This window comes from Ovis aries, chromosome 14 (assembly GCF_016772045.2).
Source record: "Ovis aries strain OAR_USU_Benz2616 breed Rambouillet chromosome 14, ARS-UI_Ramb_v3.0, whole genome shotgun sequence".
Classification (NCBI taxonomy): domain Eukaryota; kingdom Metazoa; phylum Chordata; class Mammalia; order Artiodactyla; family Bovidae; genus Ovis; species Ovis aries.
This window is the reverse complement of record NC_056067.1, coordinates 17,528,868-17,552,877: the sequence shown is the minus strand read 5'-3', so window position 1 is coordinate 17,552,877 and position 24,010 is coordinate 17,528,868. Positions and strand designations below refer to the sequence as shown.

At 52.9% G+C, this 24,010-nt stretch overlaps 1 protein-coding gene and 1 non-coding gene across 4 annotated transcripts in view; both read left to right on the top strand.

The window, feature by feature from the left end:
* ZNF423 (zinc finger protein 423) overlaps positions 1 to 24,010 on the top strand; it is a 342,900-nt gene that overhangs the window by 285,712 nt on the left and 33,178 nt on the right. For all 3 annotated transcript variants that reach the window (XM_027977817.3, XM_042231583.2, XM_015100428.4), the window contains one exon: positions 23,242 to 23,373. In XM_027977817.3, the coding sequence (XP_027833618.2) occupies positions 23,242 to 23,373 (132 nt within the window). The remainder of the gene's footprint in view (positions 1 to 23,241; positions 23,374 to 24,010) is intronic.
* Positions 3,561 to 3,633, top strand: TRNAG-CCC (transfer RNA glycine (anticodon CCC)). Its single transcript has one exon. It is a non-coding gene; the product is annotated as a tRNA-Gly (tRNA).

The window sequence follows — 24,010 nt, the reverse complement described above, 5'->3', positions numbered from 1 at the left end:
GCGATTCCTTGTATGTGTTAGTGCGTGGCTAGGTCATGGTATATATAATTCTTGCTGTGGGTTGCAGTTTAAAAATTTGAAACACAGGTCAGATGACCTACAAACATTCTTCTAAACCTTGTGTTTTATAAGCGAGGTTCACTAGCTGAGCTGATCTTGGGCGAGTCCTATAATCTTTCCTGGATTCAGTGGCCGTATCTGTAAAATGGGACTAATTCAGTCCCCAGCACAGTGGTTAGGAGGATTGGGTTAGATGAGGGAATCATGGCAAGTGTCCAGCCCATGATCACAGGATCTATGCTCCATGCCAGTTCCGTGCTGGCTGTTGGTGCTCCAGCCAACCTTACACTGTTAGACACAGAAAGGTGAGGGCTGCTCCTCTGCCAGTCTCTGGAGGGCAGAGAGTCGTCATGGTCAGCAGAGCCCAAGGACAGTGCCCAGGAGCCGCAGCTGACATGGGGTTGACCAGAAGTCCTTGCCCCAGAGTGGAGCCCCGAGTCTGCCTGGCGTGGGCCCTGGGCAGCACTGGACCCATTTGGCTGCATCACTGGGAAACCCAATGGGTGGTCGGTGCCCAGAACCATGGCCTGCAGTCTTGGTATTTCCGTCTCGTCTGCTGGTTGCAGCCTGCATGCCCCGGCTCCATTTGGAACTCTGTGAACTGGGCGCACTCTTCTCTATGACTGTAACGACTTCCTTCTGCCATCACCACTGCCCCACCTTTTCTTAACGCAAGATGGGTCTGTGCAGAAGTGCTAAAATTCAAAAAAAGAGAGAGACAGAGACAAGACAAGAAAAAGGAAGTAAAGAAAGTTGTAAAGGAAACTGCCTGGTGATCCTGGTGCTGCAGTAAATAGGACTCAGAGCTGGATGCCCAGCCTCCTACGAGGGCAGGAAAGGAAAGATGACACCGGAGACTTTCTGGCGAGGGGACAGGAGCGTGGGCGCCAGAGGAGCAGAGGGAGGACCCTTGGGTCTTGGGGACCTTTCCCTGATCCAGGCTGGGTTTGCCTGCGGGAAGAGCAAGGTCATGGGTCCGAGATCGGGGCAGGCTTGGGGCTTCCAGGAGGCGGCTCTTCCTCTCTCTCTGCTCCGCCTCCCGCCTCTCCCTTCTCTTCCTCCCGAGGTGCAGATGGCCACATTTGCAGGTTAACTGGAACAGCTGGAGATGCATTATTAGTTTCCCGCTGCTCCTTCATATTTGCTTGGATTTTTTTTTTTTTTAACGGCAACATAATTTACAACTAGTACACTGGTGTCAGGGTTGGCATGTTCTAAATCCGCATCAGATTTATGTAATGCCATTGCTTATCAGTGAATGAAGTCATAATTATTGCTTTGTACCATTAAATAGCATAAATATATAAACTGTTATACAAATTGCCGCAAACGTTTCCTCTGGGGAGCTCTAGACCAAATTTTAATGTCGTGCATTTGTCTGGGATGGCAGTTTCTATGGTATATAATAATGTTGATAAATTTTACTGTAGCAAGTGACATTTTAAAGCATTAATTTTGGTGCTAAAAAAAAAATTCTAAAGAATGCTCAGACCCAATTGGGAGGTGCTCTGAGAACCAGCTGGCGAGGTCGTGGGAGGGGTGGGGTTTTGCCTTAGGAGTGCATCAGGGGGACGTGTGTCACCTCCCAGGGCTCCTCTCTGCACGAGATCACCCCCCTCCTCCTCTCTCAACTCCCGAAGGAAGGCCTCAGATACATTTTCCATGGCAAGGATGATAATTAATTTCAAAAAATTCAAATCGATTCATTTCTCCCTTCGATTTGAAGTGTGCAAGGGAAAGTGGAAGGAGGGCCTACAAAACACACAATCGGTGGGGAGGGGCCATGTCGTAACCTCCTTCCCAATTATGTAAATTCTGTGTGGGGTGAAAAAAAAAATCCCTGTCCTAATTAGAGATGCAAAACCTGCCTCCGACGCCAGCGTTCAGATGCCAGGCGTGCAGTCGCATTGCCTCTGAAAGCCATTATCATCAAGAGCGACTTTTGCCGAAAGCCCCAGGACAGCACCTGGCATTTACCTGGGTGCTCTTTGGAGAGCCGGCGGCCGAAAGGATAACACCCCCCTCCGCCTTCAGGAGAGGCTGCGGGGACCAGAGAGTCTCTGTCTGGCCCACCTGCCACTCCGGGCTGACCCAGGGGAGCTAGCGGGCAGGGTGCACATTCCTCGCTCCTCTGAACCCTGGGCAGTTGGAACATTCTCTGAGAACCTTTGTCACCACTGTGAGTTTCCAGGCTGCGTTTGCTTTCTTCCCTTCCTGAGTCCTGTCTTGAGATTCTTGGAGTTCTCCGCTGGGCCTCCTCGCTCTGCTTGAGAGCGTGGCAGTCATTCGCTGTCCTTTGGAATGTGCTGGGGTCACACGGCCTGGCCGCTCTGTCTTGGGTGGGGAGATGAGTGGCTGATTCTGGCCAGAGAGCTGTGAGTGGAGGTGCCCGGCACCGCTCCCAGGCCAGAGCCTTGCCCTGCCAGGGTGAGGCCCTCCAGCGTTCCCTCTTTCCTTGCGGTATGGGACTCTCAGTGTCAGAAACAAAGGTGCTTCTTGGCTTGTCTTGCGGTGCCCAAGTGATTTCCATAAGAAGAGCCCCCTGCGATGGACATGAAGGGCAAACAAGACCTACACTTCTGTGGTTTGCAGCCCTTGTGATATGGGGCTTGTTTGTTACTGGGCATTTCTTATCCTGTCCTGACTGATACAGGTTTCCACTGAGGTTCCCTACCTTGATGATTTGCTTTAGGGTGCTGGGAGTGCTGGAAATCTGGTTGATTTTTTTTTTTTTCCTGGAAAGAATATCAAATAAAGATACAGGTGTGTGCCCACTATTGGCTGTGAGGAAATTGAGGCTCAGAGTACTTAGGTGACTTCCCTAAGGGCACACAGCTTGTTGGCATCAGGCATTCATGCCTCAGATATGCTCCTGCCTTCCTCGGGCTTTGCTTTTGAAGAATGAATTCTCTGGTCCTTGAGGACCAGTCCAGTAATGGTGGGGCTCTGGAGTATAAAACAATAGGGATTGATGGGGACTACAGAGAATGTTCTCAAAGCATTAAAATTCAGCTTTTTGCCTACCAGTTTTGGCATTTCAGTCTATGCCTTCTAATGACCTCTCAAGCTTCCAAGGTCACTTTTTCTGGCTGTTCACTCTGGTGTTCACTCTGAGTGTCTCTTTCTGATGTTGTGCCCTCGAGTTTGAACCTTGAACTTCTTAGTGAAATTCTCACATGCTTATTTGTTTGTATCCTGCAACTGCCTGATAAAGTCCTCTACAGTTAGGATGGGGACCGGCCCTAGCCTCCTAGTACTCTAGACCCAGAGGGACTTTATGAGTAATCTGGTTCCACCTTCTTTCACAGAGGGGGACGCTGAGCTCAGAGAGGGAAAGCAACTTACCCAAGGACACACTGCTGTTTCTTCATGAAAGAATCATTCTTTGGAAGTGGAGGAAGTCACCGTTTGAGTGGATGTAGGGGGGTTTTGGAAATAGAATGGAGAATACCCAGGAGGGAAGCAAATGTGATCTCCCTAAAAACAGGTTAACTGGGCCTTCCCTGGTGGTCCAGTGGTGAGGACTCCGTGTTCCCAATGCAGGGGGCCCGGGTTCGATCCCTGGTCAGGGAGCTAGATCCCACATGCCACAACTAAGAGATTGCATGCCATCTGGCACAACCAAAAAATTTAAAAATATTTTTTTTTAATGTTAACTTTTTTTCTTAGAAGACATTTACTGTAGACTTACTATGTGCTGAGCAGATGCTTGATCATTTGAAATAATCTTAATGAAAAAATTAATAATAATCTTGATGGGTTTAATAATTTAAAATCTCCTTACAGATAGCTTAGTTCTTATCATGCTTAGTGTCCCAATCCCAGACCCTAGGCTTTGGCCATAACAGAAATTAAGTACTGAATTTAATTGCCTTTATCCCTCTTCTACCAATGGTAATAATTAATAATGGTAAGAATGTTAGTGCAGCTCAGGGGGTTAAGAACACAGTTCAGGGCTGAAATGCCCGGGCTGTGTCGCTTACTGTTACCTCCTCTTACAGATCTTATCCACTCATCCTACATGGAACGTGGTTAGCATAATGCTTGGCACACAGTCAGCCCTTAGTAAATGCTAATATTTATTAGGCCGCCTGTCCCATCTGGGAGCTGAAGTGACTAAGGCTCGGTGAACCCAGCCATGGCCAGTATCTGTGCAGCCTTGCTTGGGCTGTAGGACTGCAACACAGCACGGGCAAATCCATTCTGCCCACTCCCCGTGTGCCATGGAAAAGGATTTTGCACCCCAGACTGCAAAATTGCCAGTTAAAGCAGCCATGTCTGCTCACAGGCGACTTTGAAGAATCCCTTCAGCCTGAGCTACTGCTCCAGCTGTGGCTGCTCATCTCAAGGGACCAGGGGCAGTGAGTGGCTGGAGTAGGGAGTGGGGCTCCCCCTGGCTGGCACAGGGTGGGCCAAGCTGGGATGATGCCTGTGTAGTTCACTCAGTACCAGTTTCCTCATCTGTAAAATGGGAAGTCCACCACAGGGCCCCTGCCACTGCCCTGGAATGCCCCGCCTGCTTCTGCATGTCAGCACCTGTTCCTGGGGACCCTCTTCAGCAAAGGAGTCATTCATTCATTTCCTCACTCACTCATTCAGCACGAAGCTGTTGAATCCCTAACCATGCTCAACACCTGCTGAGGTCATCCTCACCTCTCACAGAAGGAATCTCTTCCCTCTTGATGTTGCCCCAGCTCTCATCCCAAATATTTCATCCATCCTTCCTAAGAAGCTGACCTTCCTGCCTGGTGCTCTGCATGCCTGGCTAATCTCCCTCCCTATGTAGACAAGACATTACAAAAAAGCTTTATCAAGATATAATGTACATCCAGGAAAATGCACAAACTAAATATACAGCTCGAGGAATTTCTGGAAACAGAACGCAACCAGACCAAGAAGGAGGACCTGTACTGGCCCTCCAGTTGCTCCCGTGTGCCCCCTTCCAGCCCTGCCTCCCCAAAAGAGCAAGTACTACCCTCGCCTCCAGACCCTTAGAGCGATTGTGTCACTGAGGCCGTGCAAAAGGAGGATGTGTATCTTTGTGCCTCCTGGCCTGCCCAGCACAATACCCAACATTGCAGAATAAACAAATCGATGGATAGATCCTGTAATGCACAGGTGAGAATAGTGATGATATGACTGTAATAATGGCTGGCGGTTGTTGCATTTTACCAGCCCCTTCTCATCAGTGCTTTACCGGCTGCCTCGTATGGTCCTACTGAGATTCCAAGAGGCCAGTGACTCGCCCAAGGTCAGTCAGACGGTGAGTGGCGGTCACTGTGACCTGGGTCTGTCCAGCCCGAATCTGGAGCTGGCACTCAGAACCTCACTTCCTGCTGCTTTAGAGCCCTGGGCAGTCCTTTCTCTGCTGGGCCAGCTGGACACAGGCTCAGCGGGCGACAGAGCTGAGTTGTCCTTGGCGAGCGAGCCGGCGGTTGCTCGCCGCCCCTGCCCACCCGCCGGGCGCCCCATTCCTCCCGGGCTGCACAGAGCCTTCTGTGCGCCTCTCCAAAGGACAGGGCATATTTCTTCCCGAGCCTCTTAAGACCCAGCCCGCACTGGAGGGCTTCATCATTATGCAAATGAGCTGGATTGGCTCTGCTCCTGCAGAGGACTCCGGGGGCGGCAGAAGGACGGGGCTGCCTCTGGAGCGCAGGGTTGAGCCTCAGATTAGGCCAGTTGATGGGTGGGGGGCAGGGAGGGTGGGCATGGAGACAGAGATGGTGCCAACGCTTTGCCACCCTGGGGAGGCTGGCGACACACTGTGGGGAGCGGGTTTCAGGCTGGGCGAGGCCCATCTTCCAGCCTTGTTGCCGAAGATGCGACCAAAGAAAGACATTCTTTTTGGATTTCCTCTTTGTGTATTGAGCCCTTTCATGATTCATCAGTAAGTAAATATCAGCTGAGGGGTGATTTGTTTCTAACAAGCTTATAAAATACTGGCGTCGTTTGTGGGCTTATTGGAGTGCTGGTTATAAACACTCCCCCATGCCCACTCCTCTTTGTCAAATTAGCATTCAAAATACAAATATTGGATCTTTGGATCACTTTCTGCTGTCTCTTTGGAAGCTGGCGGGATGGTAAGGGGCAGCCATTGGACTGTGGCCTCCGACGAGGCGCGTTTGGAACTCCGAGGGTTGAGGGCTGAGGGGAGGCCCCCGCCAGGCCCTCCAGAAGGTGGGGCACAAGGCCCCGCGAGCCCAGCTGCTCCTCTCACCCTTCTCTTTGCCAAGTTTCCTCCGACCCGGCTCGTCCCGGCCCCCCGGAGCCTGTCATCCTCAATCTCACGGAGGGCGCAGATCTGGGCAGGCTGCATCTGGCCTGACAAGCCTTTGGAGCTGCCGCCTCCCCTGTGGGCTGGGCCCAGCCTAGACCCGGGCTGAGGCAGCCATGGCGAAGAATTGCTGACCGTTCGTGGGGGGCTGCCACACGCCACCTCCTCACAAGAAGTCAGGAGGCCCTGGCATCTCTTGCACACTTGGTACATCACTTCCCGTCTTCCCACACCTCCCGCCTTCCGGTTTTGTGGTCATGAGTCATACCGGGTACATGGTCCTGACCTCCGAGGCCTGGAGGCTGCAACACACCTTTGGCCAGCTCACCTTTGGCCTGATGCGCTCTGTGGGGATGGAGGGATGCTCACGCCTGTCAAAGCGCCTTCACGGCCACAAGAAGGAGATGGTGCTCCTGAGAGTCCAGGGGATGTGTGCCCAACTTTGCAGATGCCTCTGCAGCTCCGTTCCCATTATACAGATGGGAAGACTGGGGCATGGATAGGTGACTTGCCAGGACCCCATGGCAAAGCCTGGGCTTGGAAAGTGGCCTGCCTTCCCCACTTGACAGATCTTGGAGCCAAGCCTAGCCGAGAGAGTCTGATTTGCCCCCAGGGAGGCAGGGACCAGCAGGCAGTGAGAAGCTGCCTGAGTGAGGGTGGGGCTGCTGCCCTGAGTCCCTGAGGGAAGAAACCACAGAGCAGGACCTAAGTGGGGCTGTGGAAATCTCCGGCCCACCTCAGCTCATAAATGGGGACCCAGGGGCCAGAGAGGGGACGCTGTCCTTGCCACAGTTGTCTTAATCGTTAATCAGTATAGTTTAAAATTTTTTTAATTAAAGAAGCTTTTATTCTATTTAGCTGTCCATGCTCATTGCAGAAAAACTAGATTGACCCTCCGTATCTATGAGTTCCATGGATTCAGTCAACTGGGGATCAAAAATAACTGAGGGGAAAAAATCCAGAAGGCTCCAGAAAGCAAAACCTGAATGTGTCAGGCACCAGCAACTGTTAACGCTGACACATACACGGCCCCCTACAGGCGTGTGGGCTTCCTGCTCTTCTCGGCTCTGGACTAGAAGAAGGGAGTCATCGGAGGGAGGCTCAGACAGGCCGGGCACTGTCCCGTTGGAGACGTGCTCTTGATTTTGGGACTGGAATTCAAGACACTTTGCTAGACTCCGGCTCATGATTTCAGAATTGTTGTTAGAGTTGGGCCTCTGTACGTTCAGGGTGAGGTTGAAGGCGGAGGTGTCGCCTTTGGATTTCTCGCCTCTCCCCCTTTCCCAGATTCTGAGGCTAACGTTGTGAGTGGAATTAGGGCTGTGGCCTTTACTGTAGTGGGAGGTTCTGTACTGAGATCTCCTTTAATTTGTGGGAACTGGAAATGGGTTCTGGAGAGGGGTGTGTGTGTGTGTCTCCAAGCCCAGTGGGGAGGAGGTGTCATCTCACCAGACCAAGCCTTTCGGCGGCAGGGGGACCTTGTGTTCTCACAGCGAGCCTCTGCCCTCTGGTGGAATGGCTCCTGCATCCTGGGCGCTGGGTCAGTGAGGCTGTGATGTCACCCGTGGGGAAGATCCAGGGCTCCAGTACCAGCCTGCTGGGCTGGGGGGCATCTGATTCCTGCCGGCTCCTCCAGCTACGGAGGCCGCCAACCATCTGTATCCCCTAGAACTCCTCTGCCCCCACCCCAGGGGTCCTCTGTAGGACCCGATTTGGAGTGTTTTCAGGTTGGGTAACTGCATCATCACGCGCGCCAGGTCCCTTTACCAGACCTCCCTAGCTCCTCACCCCTAAGCCAAACTGGGGGCCACAGAGAGTGTCTCGTTGACCTGTAACCCCAGTGCCTCACCCAGCACCTGACACAGTCAACAATGGCAATGGTGGTGGTGGTAATAATAATGACAACACTGGCGCTTTGAGGCCCGTTCACCATGACAACAGCTCGGTGAGGTCAGTACTGTGATGCTCCCCCTTTCACAGGTGGGATGACAGTGGCTCAGGGAAGTTTGGTCACTCTTCCAAGTCCCCACAGCTGGTAGGAGGCAGCTGGGGTGTTTGAACCCTGACTCTGAAGCTAGACTTCTCTCCAGGCTCTGTGCTGGCTGAGGACACCGAGTGGGCAAGTCAGGACTGTGTCTAGCCCCAAGAACAGCATCCTTCTTAGGGTGGGGGTGGGGGTCAGAGGGCAGACTGGGTCCTGCCCTGTCACCATGCAGATACTTGGGCAACTGGATCCTAGGCACGTGGAGGGCATCTGTGGGCCCAGGGCCACATGTCTGAGCTCCTACGTCTGGGTCAGCATTGAGCACTCGAACCCCTAGCCTGCAAGCTCCAGTGTAAGCTCTGCAGCCTCCAGAGCCCTGGGGGTGGGGGCAGTACGAACCTATCAACCAACCAAAGTATTAGCATTAATCCAGCACCTGATGTTTGGCCCAATAGAAACAAGCCGACACGGAAAAGAATTACTGTTTTCAGCCACAGAGAATTTATTGGCCAGAACTTTGGGTTGCAAGTGACAGGAAGTCAAGTTAGCTTAAGCAAAATGAATTTTTGGAAAGACCGTTTTTTATTTGACAAAACTATGGATGAGGTTTGGTGCAAGTGGAACCAGAGACTCAAATGCGAGTGTAGACTTGCTCTTGGAAAATCGTGGTTGGAAGGACAGAGACAAAGCACGGAGAACTGTTTGAATAAAGGTGCAGAGTCAGAAATGAGCCAGGCTGCGAGGGTGAGGAGGCCTGTGGGGCAGAGGGGTGTGTGTGGCTGAAAGTAGGGTGCTGGTTAGGTGGGCTGTCTCCTGGGCTATGGCGCTTTCCCCGGGAGAAAGGGAGCCACCGCAGGCTCTGGCGGAAGGGGGTGAAGTGGTGGCCATCGAGCCTGGGGAGGGTTATCCGGTCACTGTGTGTGGGCTGGGATCCAGCTGGGAGAGCCTGGGGCAGGCATGATGAGCTAGGGCAGGGGCGGGGAGCAAAGGGTGAATTGCCAGGCGTTGATGTGCTTTTTTTCTCTTTTTACGAGGGTGTCTATGAAGCTGTCTTTTCCAAGAAGCAAAAAGGCTAGACGCCAGCCAGAGCCGTACGGAGGGGCGTTCTCCTGCCGAGGTGCGTGGGCCTCGGGCTGCCTGCCTCTCATCACGGCTTAATGGCAGCTGTTCCGCTTGCTGGGCCAGCGAGGAGAGTGGAGGGCTGCATGGGGGGCGGCCCCCACCCCCGCTCCCCAACCTCTCCGCAGCTCGCCTGCTTCCTCCGCCCACACAGGCTGCCCCCCCGCTCCGTCCCCTGCTCGTCTGAGGAGGGGGCATCAGGCGCTGTCAGTTAACTGCCCTCTGGGGCTCGAGGTGGTGGGTGGGATGGGAGCAGACCCCAGGCTTCGGAGGCCTGGTGGGCCGGGGAAGGCACGGCCAGGTGGTGGGCAGAGGCAGACTGGCCGGCCTCTGGGAGCTGGGCCATGGCTTGTAAGCTGCCTAAAGATGTTGGACCCCCATCTGGTCTTGGGGTGCTGGCCCCAAACCATCCCAGATAACTGTGTGGGAGACTCGGTGCTGGGAGCTTAAGAAAGCCACACTAATGTCAAATGTGAGCCTGGAGGATCCAGTAGGCCTCGTTTAGTCTCTGTCTGGGTCTGTTGGAGAGAGAAAGGCAGGGGTGCTGTGCTCGCCCTCAGCAAGGTGCTGTTTTGCTGTTGATGGCTGAAGAGAGGTAGTGGGGAGGAGAATGGGCTGGATGGAAGTCCCACCTAAGAGAACCAGGCCAGGCTGCGACTCTGAGCTCAGCCATCTCCTGGGGCTTCTCAGCCCGACTGAAGACAGGACTGCTCTCCCAGCATGGCTCAGCGCTGGTATGTTATAGGATCACATGACAAGGTGAAGAATGGATGGTCCATTTGAATGCAATCGTTTATTCCATGTGGCCTTTGAATGTCCAGTTTACGTTTCACTCGGGTCACAGCAGAAACCCGGTTCTTTGGGATGCCGCCTGTAGAAGCAGAAGCCACACAGCACTCGGTTAGGGATTACAGTCTTGAGCAGTAGGGACTGCTCGAGCAGCAGGGCTGAGCCAGTGTTAAGGTGAGAAGTCCCTGTATCAGGCATTCAGGTGTCCTCTGTCGACTGACATTCTCTGATTTCTTGGGGGGGCACAGATGTAGGGAGCAGGGGGTGCGGGCTGCTCAGTGATGGGATGCCAGATGGGCCTCTAATGAGCTAGTGACCCCTGGCTAGTGACCTGCCTCACAACCTATGGGGTCCAAAGTTACCCACCGATCTGGGTTGTGCCCTCCAGGGAACCCTCGTGACGCTCTCAGTTTCCTGCATTCACTGTATTCTTTTCTCAAACGTTCCTGCGTTCACTCGCTTCTTATCTACCCCAGGGAATCTGACCACGTCATTATCAAGGGGAGGTTTAAGTTGGAAGGTCAGAGAAGTTCACACCTGAGCATTTGCTGTGCAGGGCAATCGTAATAAACGCTGTCAGGCAAAAGGGACGAGGCATTCTTGACAACATTTGCGAACACATACATCACAACTCAATAAATATCTAACAAGCTTCTGCTGCGTGCCACACGCTGTTGTTGGTTCTGGAATGACAGTGTCGAACAAGACAGAGCGCCTGCCCTCACCCCGCTTGCCGTCTGCACAGTGCTGGCCAGTAGTAGCCGCTGACCACATGGCTGCTGAGCGCTGGAACTGCAGAACTGGATTTTTAATTTTATGTGACTTTAGATTTAAATAGCCTCTTGTGCCTAGTAACGGCCGTTTTAGATACCTCACATCTAGCAGATGCATACTGTTGAAAACTTTTCAATAGCCATCAGTCGTTATTTTCTACTCTCGTCACTTTTTTTTTTTCTTTCACCCAGGATATTGCTGAGGATGAGAGATGCCTAGCTAATACGGTCAGAGGGGAGGAAGTGGTGAATTGCAGTTTCCAGGCTGAACACTAGGTCTTCCTGCTCTACGTATGAGGAGCTCCAGGGGCAATTCCGTGTCTACCTGGATGGAAAACTTTTTTAAAAATGGCGATACCTGCCTTCTGCATGGGCGCCCTGGGTTTGTGTGCACGTGTGTAGCTGTCTGGTTTTTTGACGCATTGCTGTTGTTAATTTTAAAAAAATGATCTCGGTAGGGGAAAAAAAACGATGTCAGCAGCAGAGGAAACCCTTGTTGTGGAAGCATGGGTAATTCATGTGTCCCTGGCAGGGCTGGTAACAATAAGGGTTTTGCAGCCTGCCTGTCACGTTAATTGTATGTTATTAGAGGCCATTAATCTGAGGATTATTAGCATGATGGATTTTTAAGCAGTTGCCTTGTTGTGGAAAACTTGAATCTGAAGATCAGGGATATACATCAATAGGTGTGTTGTGTGTTAAGAAGAATAAGCTGTTTGTTTTTACCCAGTGGGTCCCTGGGGAATGTAGCCAAATCTTCATTTTCTGAGCGTCTTGGTCTTTCGCAGGTAGGGGCAGGATGTGAGACGGGCCATGGAATGTCGTCATCGACAGGATGTTTCAAGCCCTTAAAGTCTCAAGTTCTAGAAGTTTGGATTCTTTAGAACTCCAAGAGTTCTCTTTCCCTTGAGTTCTCATTGGTCTGTGGTTATTTAATCATTCATTGTTCTATTTGCTTTCTTTCCTTACAGTGTCCTTCCCTGGTGGCTCAGACAGTGAAAAGAATTCGCCTGCAATGCAGGAGATCCAGATTCGATCCCTGGGTCAGGAAGATCCCCTGGAGAAGGGATTGGCTACCCACTCCAGTATTCTTGCCTGGACAATCCCATGGACAGAGGAGCCTAGCAGGCTACAGTCCATGGGGTCACAAAGAGTCGGACGCAACTAACACTTTTCACGTCTTCACTTTTTTCCCCTTAAAGTAGCTGAGATCGTCTCCTCTGGTCTCTTGGAGGACCTGTCCAGGGCCTGGTTGGTGACTTTTCTTTTGCCAAAGAAGTTTACAAGCAGAACCAGTTTACAAAGGTGGTGCATTTTCTCATTAACCATCCGGGGCTGGGTTCCCTACCAGCTTGGAAGCAGATCCTAGCCCTGGAAGGCGGCTCCTTCCATCGAGGATACGGTCCAGCTGGGCCAGGCTCTGTTTGAGATTCTTGCTTGGAGCGATGGGGCCCTTGGGGAGCTCTCTGCAGGAGCCCAGCTATGGGGAAGGGCTGACCATGCCGTGGGGAGGGCGTCGCCTGAACCTGCGTCATGTCCTCGTCTCAGGCTCCGCTTTGACCTCCATAGATATCCCACTGAGTTTTAAAACAAAGGAGCTAGGAGAAGAACCAGAAAGAAATATGAAACTCTGGTAGCAGGAGCATTCGAGGGGTGGCGCGATGAACTCCTATGGCTGGAAGCAGGAAGCCGCAGTGAGCCGCAGCTGAGCAGGAGGGTTTGAGTCTGAACACAGCTTTTGCAGTCACAAATATGGGGAGTGGTGTGGAGGCGGAAGTGGAGATAGACAAGGAAAACTGGCCAGAGGCGTTTTGTGGGTGGATGTAACATAGACTGCTTACCTGCTACTTGCCAGGTGCTCTGGGGATGGGGGAGCCTGGTGGGCTGCTGTCTATAGGGTTGCACAGAGTCAGACAACTGAAGCAATTTAGCAGCAGCAGCAGCGGTGGCTCTTTAAAGATTCAGTGGAGGTGGACTTCTCCGCCCCACTGACGCTGGCAGAGGGATTGTGTTCCAGGACCAGGACCTTGGGCTGGAGTTTCAGGGCCAAATCGAACGGGAAAGACCTATCGCCGTGATAGTGGGTGGCGCTGGCAGTGGTGTTATAATCCTGCTCCTTCTTTAGTCTTTATAGCAGCCCTGTGAGGGAGGCAACTTTCTCCTCATTTCACAGATGAGGAGACTAAGGCCTGGAGGGAACGTGCTCAGCCCAGAGTCACCCCGTGGGTCTGAGGGGAGCCAGGAATATCCTCCAAGCTGCCTCATTTGCAACTGTGTTCCCCCTGCCCCGAAAGAAGAGCATCTTGATGAAACAAGGGTGGGTGAGAGGAAGTCAGCTCAAGTGTCCTGTTGGCTGTGATGGGAAATCTCAAGGGCAGTTTACCCAGAATCATGCTCAGGCTTAGCTGACCCCGAGCTAAGATCCATCTGACCTGGCTCCTGGGAGCAGTCGGTCAGTGGAACCATCTGGAGTCTTCTGATTTGAGCTTTGGAGGAGGAGAGAGTGAGTGAGCACTTGCAATGTGGGATAGCAGTGTCCTGGAGACGAGCCCTGGCCAGATGGCCGTCTTGCCACGGGAACCCTGGGGTGGGTGTGCGGGCGACTGAGCCAGCCAGTCTGTCCGGGGCGTGGGCGAGGAGGGAGGGCCTGCAGTTGTCCCCCTCAGCCTATTTTCCGTCGACACCTGCCCTAGTGCAGAAAGCAAAGCTCAACTACCTAGTATCCCCGTCCAGCCTTGAGGCCGGGAACACGCCTCCTCTGACCCTGGAATAAAGCCAGGCAGCCTAGTGACCTAGCCAGGCTGAAATGACACGCCTGAGTAGCAGATGAGAGGAGAAATCTCGGGGTCCCACTCCTTTGGTGGACTTTTACTGGGTTGCAAGAGGGTCCAGTGCTTCCAGCATGGATGGCGTGCAGTGCTAGGGAGGGTAACCCTTTCCACCGGCGTCTGCCTGCCAGTGTGTGGACAGAGGCTCCTTCTGCCAAGATGGGGAATTCAGCCTCCCCTTTTTCTGCCATCCGGTAGCCTCCGTTTGGAGATGCCACGTTGGTTTATTGTGGTGTCAGCATCCTTGTTGAAGGGGGATGTTGGTGGGTACCTGGGTAAATAAGTATAAATAGTTTTCTTTCTGATATGTGACCGGATTATTTTCCAGTTGATTTCAAGCCTTGGCCCCAAGTGGCCCACAGATCAAAAAAAGATAAGGGTCAGTTACAAGGTTGAGCTCATTCTCGGTTGCCATGGCAACTGACCTCAGGCAACCCTCAGAGGACTACACCCAGCTCCCCAGGTGATATTTTTACTGTCCACGCCATCAATCCCAAGCCTTTCAAAACTCAGACTGCCTAATTGTCTGGGCTCTGTTTTGAAGAGGCTCCGGGTCCCCCGTGGGGCCCCGATTCAGACTGCCAGAGCTCATTTATAAGCCTTTCTGAAACACGGAGGACCATGGGATGGGTCCCTCCTGGCCAGAGAGGCCTGGGAAGGTGCTCCTGAGGGGAGGAGGAAGGGCACAGCCCATCCTCCAGGATTAATTAAGAAAATGGGGGCCCAAATGGGGGCAGTGGTGGCAGGGTATGCCTTCATGCCTTCAAGCCCTGGCTGCATGTTCTGGAGTGATGGGAGGTGCTGGGCAGCCCCGAGAACCCTGGCATTGGGGACTCTACCGCCATGGGGGTGCTGAGGTAGCCAGGGGTCTGTCAGCCACCCACCCACCCCAGAGTCTCCCCTCCAAATTCACCCGCATTGTTTTCATCCCAGTCACGATAACAGGAAAGTGTTTCCCATTGTTGAGGATTTCTCAGCCTTCTGTAAAGCGTGGACCAAAAGCAACTTTGGAAAACTTTCCTCCTTTTTGGAGATCCGCACCATACCATCCTGGTGAGAGCTGCACTGTGTTGCTTACGAACCTACAGCTTCATAACAACAGGGTTCCAAGGAGTCAGCATCCTCAGAAACCCTGTCATAGAGCTCAGAGCTCCCTTAAACTTGAATGCACACTCAAATCATTGGAGTGCTTTCAAAATGCAGGTTTTCATTCTGCACATCTAGGGTTGGGGGCTGAGATTCTGCGTTTCTGACCAGCTCCCAGGTGATGCCAGGACCACACCTTGCCCAGCGGGGATGTAGATCCTCCAGGGCAATCAAGACCTAGGGGGCTGGGGATCCCAAGTTCGGCCCATGACCCTGCTTACAGGGTCCTGGATTTCTGCCTGGCCGCTGGTGAAGGAGCCCCGCTTGGACCTGTTTCCTCCTTTACCCCTTGTCAAGCCCAGCCCAGATGTCACCCTTCTCCTTTCCCCTTGGCTTACCTTGGTTCATTTCTTGTGGTATTTAATGACACATCAATAGATAAACAGCCTGATGTGGCTGCCTGGATATCATTATCTGCCAGCCCTCTTCTCTTCTTGCCAAAAGGTCTTTGTTCGTTACAGAGAACAAAGGACGGAGTTCCCCATCAGCCGGTGTTTCTATTACCTGTTTGGTGTCTATTTCCGGTTAGTTTTTTATGGGAGTGGCGTCAGTGGGGTCCTCTCCCAGGGTCCTCCTCTTGCCTTCTCATTGGCCTGGCTGAGTGCTGGGCTCTGTGCCCCTCCCCTTATCGCCAAGTGCCCTGCATGGGACTGAGCCTGGGCCCCAGGACCTCAGGGGTCTTTACTGCAGCTGATCCTTGGGGTGGGCCTGGTGCTGTGGGATTGAAGTCTGGTGAAGTTCATTACCCCAGCTGGTGACAGAGGATTTCAGCTCAGCCAAGCAGCCCGTGCACCCTCTGAGCTCCTTCCGTTTGCAGGGATGCTATGGCAGGGACAGCACCAAAGCCCGGGGCTGGCCCATACTGTGTCACTGTGGGCCCTGCCTCCTCGCCTCACCTGGGAAAAGTCCCTAGTGCTCCTGGCACCTGGAGCTGGCACCAGCACCAACAAGGGGGCCCGCCCAGCTGGATCATGGAAACGTGGAGGCTGGGTCTGTCTGCTCTCCTTCTTACCGGAAGTTTTGGGCTGATCGAGGAACAGAGAGTAGCTTGCTGGGTCCCAGGTCTCAAGTCCCACGGCCTTTCTGGTATTTTCTAAAACCAGAGAGGGCTGCTTGTGGTGACCAGCATGGGTCCCCACCCCCGCCTCACTCTGCCACCTCCCTGGGAAGGCCCTGCCCTCTAAGCTTCCTTTCCTCCTCTGTCCGTTGAGGGACCCCTTTGGTGCCCATACTTCTGGACCAGGCCATCTTCTGAGGATCAAAAAGCAAGTTCCTGAAGGCAAGAACAGCTTTTATAAGCCATCAGTCCTGAGAGTTTGGGGGGGACCATCGGTGTCTGATAACTGGCATTTACCAGCCCTCCCGCCTCATTTTCTAAGCACTGTAGTAAGTGCCTTATGCAAATCATTAATTCCCTATTTACTGAGCACCTACTAGGTACCAGACCCCGTTCTAGGCACTGGTGACAGCAATGAGCAAAATAACCTGCATGGAGCTTATATTATTCTTTCTGTGTGTGCTTGTCTGTATTTTGTGTGTGTGAGAGTGAAAGAGTCAGTGAATTAAAAAAAAATACCACCACCACAATCAACTGTGTACTATGCCAGATGGTAATAAGCACTCTCAAGGAAATTCAAGGTGATTAAGGTGCTAGAAAGGATGGGTTGCATGTGCTATTTTGGGGTGGGGGTCTGGGTAGGCCTCTTGGAGGCGGCATCATTTGAGCAGACCCCTGGATGCAGTGAGGGGAGGGAAATGAGGAGATGGTCTCAGGGGAGGGTCTCAGTGAGGGCAGAGGTCCTGTGGCAGAACAAGCCTGCTTGGCCACCTTCCCAAAACCCTGGGATGATTCTTCCCCTTTTCTAGCAAAAGTAGCTGAAGCTCAGAGAGGTTCGTGAAGTTATCCAAGTACACACAGAGCAAGTGAGTGAGGAAATGGGATTCAAACCCAAGTGTTCCTGGTTGTAACTTTTGTGTCCTTAATCACTGCTTCCTGAATGGAGGCGTCTTTTTATGTGCCCTGTCCAAACAGGCAGCAGTCACTGGTTCCCTTCCTGGAGGGGTATATGCATGAACATTCCTGCTCTCATGGTGGATTTTCCACCTGGGGTCCCTGCTTAGAGAAGGGCCAGGCAGGGCCCATGGCTTTGGCGGGAGCAGGTCACACTCAGTGCGTTGTAATCCAAGAACAATGCCCTGTCCCCTCCCCACCACAGCCAGCTGCCCCTCCCTCCCAGGCAGCAAATTATGGCCTCCGAGTGTGTGCCCAGGCCTGCCTTTGACTTCAGTGGGGCCCACCTGAGCTTCACCTTCAGGATTCTGATAATCAGCTCTCTCTCCTCCTGGCTTCCCCCAAGACCTGTATGGAAATAAGTATGTGTCTGCCAGGGATCAAATGCTTTTGGAGACAAAAGTCGGTACCGAGGACATTACAGGGAGCTATCATCTCGGCACGATGCGCTTCCACAAAGCCCTCCGCTCCTCTTTTGGGCTGACACACTTTCAGCCTGAAAGGTTCCAGCAGGCCGACTTGGTTTTAAGCAAAAGCACATCCTATTATTTTTTTGAGAAATGAAGTGTAAAATTAACACTTATTATTCCTGAGCAGAGAAAAAAAAAATAGAAGGGAGAGAGGGACTCTGGGATTTTCGTGCTTGTTGGCTTGTTTGTTTGGCAGTTTGGGTTTTTCTTTCTTTTCTTTTTTTTTTTTTTAATCATAGTAAATCAATAGATTTGCCTGCGCCAGCCCTGACTTAGGGAGACTTGGAGGCAAGAGCCAGTACGGTGAGCAGGCGAAATCTGCGTTTCACTTTACAAATGAGTGGGGCTGCACAATGCGCCTGAGTCGCGTGGGTCTCTCTTATGGATGCCTGTCGTGTATTCTTAAAAAAAAAAGAGGGAGCGATTGTGCGTCTTCACTCACAAAATCCTCCAGCCCCACGCTGGGGGCGGAGGGGCCCGCGGGCTCCCAGACAGCTTTGTCATTCTGCTCCGAGGTATCTCCGAGCCTGTGGGATCTTATATAATTCAGGGAAGTTAACTCTCTGAGCGTGCCTCTGTCTGCGGACCCCGTGACTTGGGATGGAATGAGAGGTTGCCGGCACCGGTAGGGGCAAGAGGGATGTGGCAGTGAATTCTTTCTGGCGCCGTGGACTGGATGGTATTAGGCCACAGGCATGCAAAGGAGTGTTGGCACAGTAACTAGGGCAGCCCCCCAGCACCGCCCCCCATCCTCGTGGATGGTTTTACAGGCAGAGGTACACGTAATGGACACCCCCGGGAGCACCTCCAGCCCCTGCTGGTGGGGAGAGGGCCTTCTCCTTCAGGAAGAAGATTTACAGATCAGAAGGTGGGAGAGATTCCTAGGTCTATGGGAAGTCTTCATTCAGGCCTTATTATTTCTCACCCACTTTATACTTTTTGCTTGTTTTATCTGCCTTCTCCTGTCTCCCAGGTTGGACACTTTACATGTTAGATGGGGAATGAGGAAAGGGAACAACCCCCCTCAACTCGTCTACCGGCTCTTTATCTCATTATCCTGGAACCTCACATGGGTGCCTGTTTGGGGCTGTGATTTGCTCAGATGGTGGCTGTTCAGGCCCTGGAACTGGCTTGCAGCTCCAGGACTGCCTGACTGTGCACATAGTTATGGACGTGGGTGCAGGCTATAGTTGCGTCTGGGAATCAGGGGGGACCAGCTGATGAATGGCTCGGCGCTCAGAGAACGGAAAGTGACTGTCAGACATGATTTCTCTGATTTATAAGTTTTGGGAGCCTTCTTTGTCCTCTCCCTATTTGTGTATCAGGTAGGCAGATCTCCATTCACAGCCAAGTGGATAAAGGCCCCCACTCGGCAGAGAACTGTAAATCCTCCTTTGCTGTCTCAGCCCAGGGAACCCACTCTGGCCGGGCAAGGGGAGAGACCCCGGCCAGGGCATCTCTCGTCCCTGAGTATTTTCCGAGCCCCTCCTTCGGGCCTATATGTAGCCTGATGCTTTGGGGACCAGAGGAGAAGACATTATCTGTGCCCATAGCCTCGTTGCCAGGATCAGGAAGACTCTTACGATGTGTCAGATGAACCCTGCCTGGGCCCACTAAGGGGCAGCTGTGTCAGCTGGCATAGTCCAGGAGGCTGCCTGGAGGTGGTGGGCAGGTGGGATATGCACGAATAGGGAGGGCTTTGTATCCTGTTCAGAGTACCACCCCTAGCTAGCTGTGTTACCTCAGCAAATGGTCTCATTCTCTGAACCCATTTTTTTCTTGCCTAGAAATTTTCCCAACAAGCAGGGTGATTTCCGAGATTCAGTTGGTTATAAACTTAAACTTCAGCTAACTACAATTAAAAAAAAAAAAAAAACCCTCAGCACAGTCATCATTTTCACATAACCTCTGCCTCATTAACGTGCAGGAGATGTCCGCATCCTAACAGGGAGAGCGCATATAAAGGTGGTACCTCTCATTCATTCATTCACCCACTCAGTCCCTACTCTGCACCAGGCTCTGAGAAGCATTGTTTGTGCGGAGTGGGGGTGCATTGGGGGGTCTTCTGAGGCAGTCCCCCACACTGGAGGCCATCTCTAATTATGATGAGAAGTTCCCCGAGGGAAGTGGCGGACGTGCGTGGGGCCTGTGCGGCGAGCGTGCTGAGCCTGCCCTGTGTCCCAAAACTTGTCAATGAATTCCTTTTCCGCCGGTATAAATGGAAGATCAGCTTGAATCTCTGCCGGGTGCATGTGGCCTAGTTGCCAGGGCTCCAGGGGCACGACAAACACCCGGTAGATTGCAGCCAGTGGGCTATGTGGGGCAGGCCCACCTGCGCACGCACGTGTGTGTGCTTGCCTCTGCCGTGGGGCGCCTTGGGGGGGTGGTGGGGGACGGCTGGGCCAGAGGGATGCTTGCTGTCCCCGCCAGCCCCTGCCAGGGCCTGGGGGACCCAGGGACTCGCCAGGAGCCCCAGCCCATCTGTGATTGTGCCTTGCCACTGGCAGAGCCCCTCTGCTACCTAATTCTTGCCTTTGAGGGCAGATCGCAGCACCTGGCACCTTTGGTGAGGCTGGTTCCCAGGGGGAGCCCGAGGGGGAGCCTGTGTCCTTGACTGTCCCAGATAATACTCTCCTCCTTACCCGCATGCTTGGCAACAAACACCTTATTGAGTGCTTGCTGTGTGCCAGAGACTGGTCAAAACCCCTTTTCGTGTGTTAAAGGAGTATTAACTCATTTAATTCTCACATCAGCTGTTAGAGAAAGGCTCTTTTGGTGGGGCCGAGGATTGACTCTTTTCTTAAAGAAAATTTTTCAGAGGTGTTTTAAAAGCAGTTTTAAAAATACTTATTTCTTTGGCTGTGTCGTGTCTTAGTTGTGGCACTCGGGATCTTCATTGCGTCACGTGGGATCTTTTGTTGTGGCCCTCGATGTGGTGCATGAGCTCAGTAGTTTCGGCGTGTGGGGCTAGTTGCGCCCCAGCATATGGAATCTTAGTTCCCCGACCAGGGATCGAACCCATGTCCTTCCATACAGCAGTGAAGACACTCAACCACTGAACCACCAGGGAAGTCTGCTAAAAAGCAGTTTTAGGTTTACAATAAAGTTGAAACAAGACAGATTCCTTCTATCCCATTGCCCCCCATTTGCATAGCACCCCCCCCCCATTATCAACATCACTCACCAGGATGGTACTTTTTTTTTTTGCAAAGGTGAACCTGAACTGAAGCAGTACAGTCACCTGAAGTCCATCATTTTCCTTGGGGCTCACTCTTGGTGTTGTACATTTTGTGGGTTTGGACACATGTACTCCAGTGTTCTTGCCTGGAGAGTCCCAGGGACGGGGGAGCCTGGTGGGCTGCTGTCTATGGGGTTGCACAGAGTCGGACACGACTGGAGCGACTTAGCAGCAGCATATAGCTATAGTATAATGTCACGCAGAATATTTTCACTGGCCTAGAAGTCCTCAGTGCTCTGCCTATGCATCCACTCACTCACCCCCCGTAAACACTGAGCTTTCTATTGCATACATAGTTTTTCCAGAGTAGTTGGAATCATACAGTATGTAACGTTTCTCAGACTGGCTTCTTGCACTTAGTAATATACATTTAAGGTTCCTCACTGTCTTCTTTTTAGCACTGAATAACATTCCATTGTGGGCTTCCCTGGTGGCTCAAATAGTAAAGAAAGTGAAAGTGAAAGTCACTCAGTCATGTCCGACTCTTTGCAATCCCATGGACTGTATAGTCCATGGAATTCTCCAGGCCAGAGTACTGGAGTGGATAGCCTTTCCCTCCCTTCCCAACCCAGTGATCAAATCCACCTGGTCTCCCATGAAATCCAATCCAGGTCTCCTGTATTACAGGCAGATTCTTTACCAGCTGAGCCACAGGGGAAGCCCAAGAATACTGGAGTGGATCTTCCCAACCCAGGGATCGAACCGGGGTCTCCCACATTGCAGGCAGATTCTTTACCAGCTGAGCTATGAGGGAAGCCTAGACAGTAAAGAAGCTGCCTGCAATGCAGGTGACCTGGGTTTGATTCCTGGGTTGGGAAGGTCCCCTGGAGAAGGGCATGGCAACCCACTCCAGTATTCCTGCCTGAAGAATTCCTTGAACAGAGGAGCCTGGTGGGCTACACTCCAAGGGGTGGCAAAAAGTCAGACACAACTGAGCAACTAACACACACACACACACACACACACACACAATACTCCATTGTCTGGAATTGTCTCAGTTTATGAATCCACTCATCTACTGAAGGACATCTTGGTTCCTTCCAAGGTTTGGCAATATTGAATAAAGCTACTGTAACAATCTGTGTACCAGTTTTTGTGTGAACTTAAGTTCTCAGCTGCTTTTGGTAAATCCTAAGGAGTGAGATTACTAGCTCATATGGTGAGAGTATGTTTAGTTTTATAAGAAGCTGCCAAGAAGTCTTGCAAAGAGGCTGTGCTATTTTGCCTTCTCACCAGCAATGAATGAGCGTTCCTGATGCTCTGCCTCCTCACCAGCATTTGCTGCTGTCGGTGTTCTGGATTTTGGCCATTCTCATAGGTGTGCAGTGTTAAGGAGAACTGCTATTATTTTAGCAAGAGGAAACTGAGGCCCAGACAGGTTACATAACTTGCCCAAGGTCATGCAGTAAGTGGCAGAGTCAGGCTGTAACCTTGGATGAGGTGGCACTCAAGCTGGGGCGATTCCCCCACTGACCGGCAGGCCCTGCTGGTCACAGGTGCAGCCCCGTTCTTCCTTGCCCAGCCCTGTGAGGCGGGGACTCAGGTGGCCACCATCTACTGAGAGTGAGCCGATGCCCATATTATGTGGCTGGAGAAAGCAGCCAGAATTTGAACTCCATCCTGCCGGTTCCGGGCAGGGGCACCAGATCTCGGCTCTGCTGGCCTCGGGGCACGCTCCCTTCTCTGGGAGCCTTTGAGTGAAGGTTTGGGGTCATAGCAGCTCCCAGGTGAAGGGATGGAGCCATGTTCTGATCTGGAAGCAGCACGGGGTGTCTGCCCATTGTCTGCGAGCACTGGCTAGACCATCTGTTCCAAAATGTTTAGAAGAGCACTTTCTTGTGTTTTTCAGTATCTTTAGGTGGCCGCCCAGACCTTTTAGAGTAGAATCCCTAAGCCCTCCAGTGTCCACCAAGGCCCTTCTTAAAGTCCATCCCTGGTTACTACTGTCCCATGCTGTCCCTGCCCCCTTGCTACCATCCAGGTGGCCCCACACCGACCCACCTCAGGGCCTTGCTCTGACTCCCACCTCTGGAGCTCCATGCATTCCCTCCCCACCTCTTGACACTGAGTTACTTTATTATCTGTCTTCTCATCACTGGAATGGGGGCAAGTGCATTATCCACTTATCTCCCCCACAGAATCCCCAGCTCAAAGTACCTGGTGCACAGTACATGCTCGATAAATGGTCTGTTGGATTTTGAAAAATTCTAGCTGGACTCCCTCCTCTAAGCCGACCCCATCCTGGGCCCCTCTCCTCTATGATACAGTCTAGGATGCAAGCTGCTGCTCATGGCTCACACACTGCATGGCTGGACCAGCAAGAAGTCATAGCAAATAACACACCCAAGAGCCAGCTATTTGGGTCTGGCAGCCTACGGAGGCTGGAGCACCTGGAGCTGGGGTGGGTCTCAGCATCCATGGCGCCCCTCCCTGGGCTCTGGTTCCAGGGGGTCATGGAGGGCTGACCTGGGGTGTCCTGGGGGCAGCGTGGCCTCCAGCGGGAGGATGTGGCCCACAGGGTCGCTGACCAGCTGTGGTTCTTCTTGCAGAGGAAGGCATCAACCACGAGTGTAAGCTGTGCAACCAGATGTTCGACTCCCCGGCCAAGCTCCTCTGTCACCTCATCGAGCACAGCTTCGAGGGCATGGGTGGCACCTTCAAATGCCCCGTGTGCTTCACAGGTAGGTGTGCCCAGCGGGCAGCAGGTGGGGAGAGGCGAGGGACCCAGGAGCCCAGCCCTTCAAGCCCTGGCCTTTAGCGTCGGTTCCTGGCACAGCGTGGCTGCGGAGTTCATGGGAGGATGCCCCGAGGGACCCGCAGCCCCATGGCCACATGTGCCTCCTCTGTGCCCGGCTGACCTGGCCCTCCTGTCTATACTCTCAGCCTCTGCGCGTCGGCAGCGTGATCTCCTAGCCCTCCTCCCACCCTGCTGCTGCCAGGCCTTCCCCCCCACTCCCGCCAGCCTTGCCCTTCTGCAGTGGGGGCTCCAGGCTCGTTTCTGAGCTGCGCGCTCTGTCAGCACCAGTGGGGCTCTCCCTTCACCTCCCTCCTGCCCACCCCACCCCCCAGCGCCCTGGCCTGTCCCAGCCCCTGCTGCATCCGTGTTCCAGGCTGGAGGGGTCAAAGGGTGGTTCTGCCAGCCAAACTCCCCAGCCCCCAGACTGGCTGCTGGCCCAGGCGAGCGGCTGCCCCAGCCCGAGGCGAGTCTCAGGGGCTCTGCTGAGCCCCCCTCCTGCTGCCCAGATGGCAGCCGGTGTGCGTGGGGGAGCCTGGCCTTCCCCTGCCTCCCCCCTGACATCTGTCGTCTGCCATGGCGGG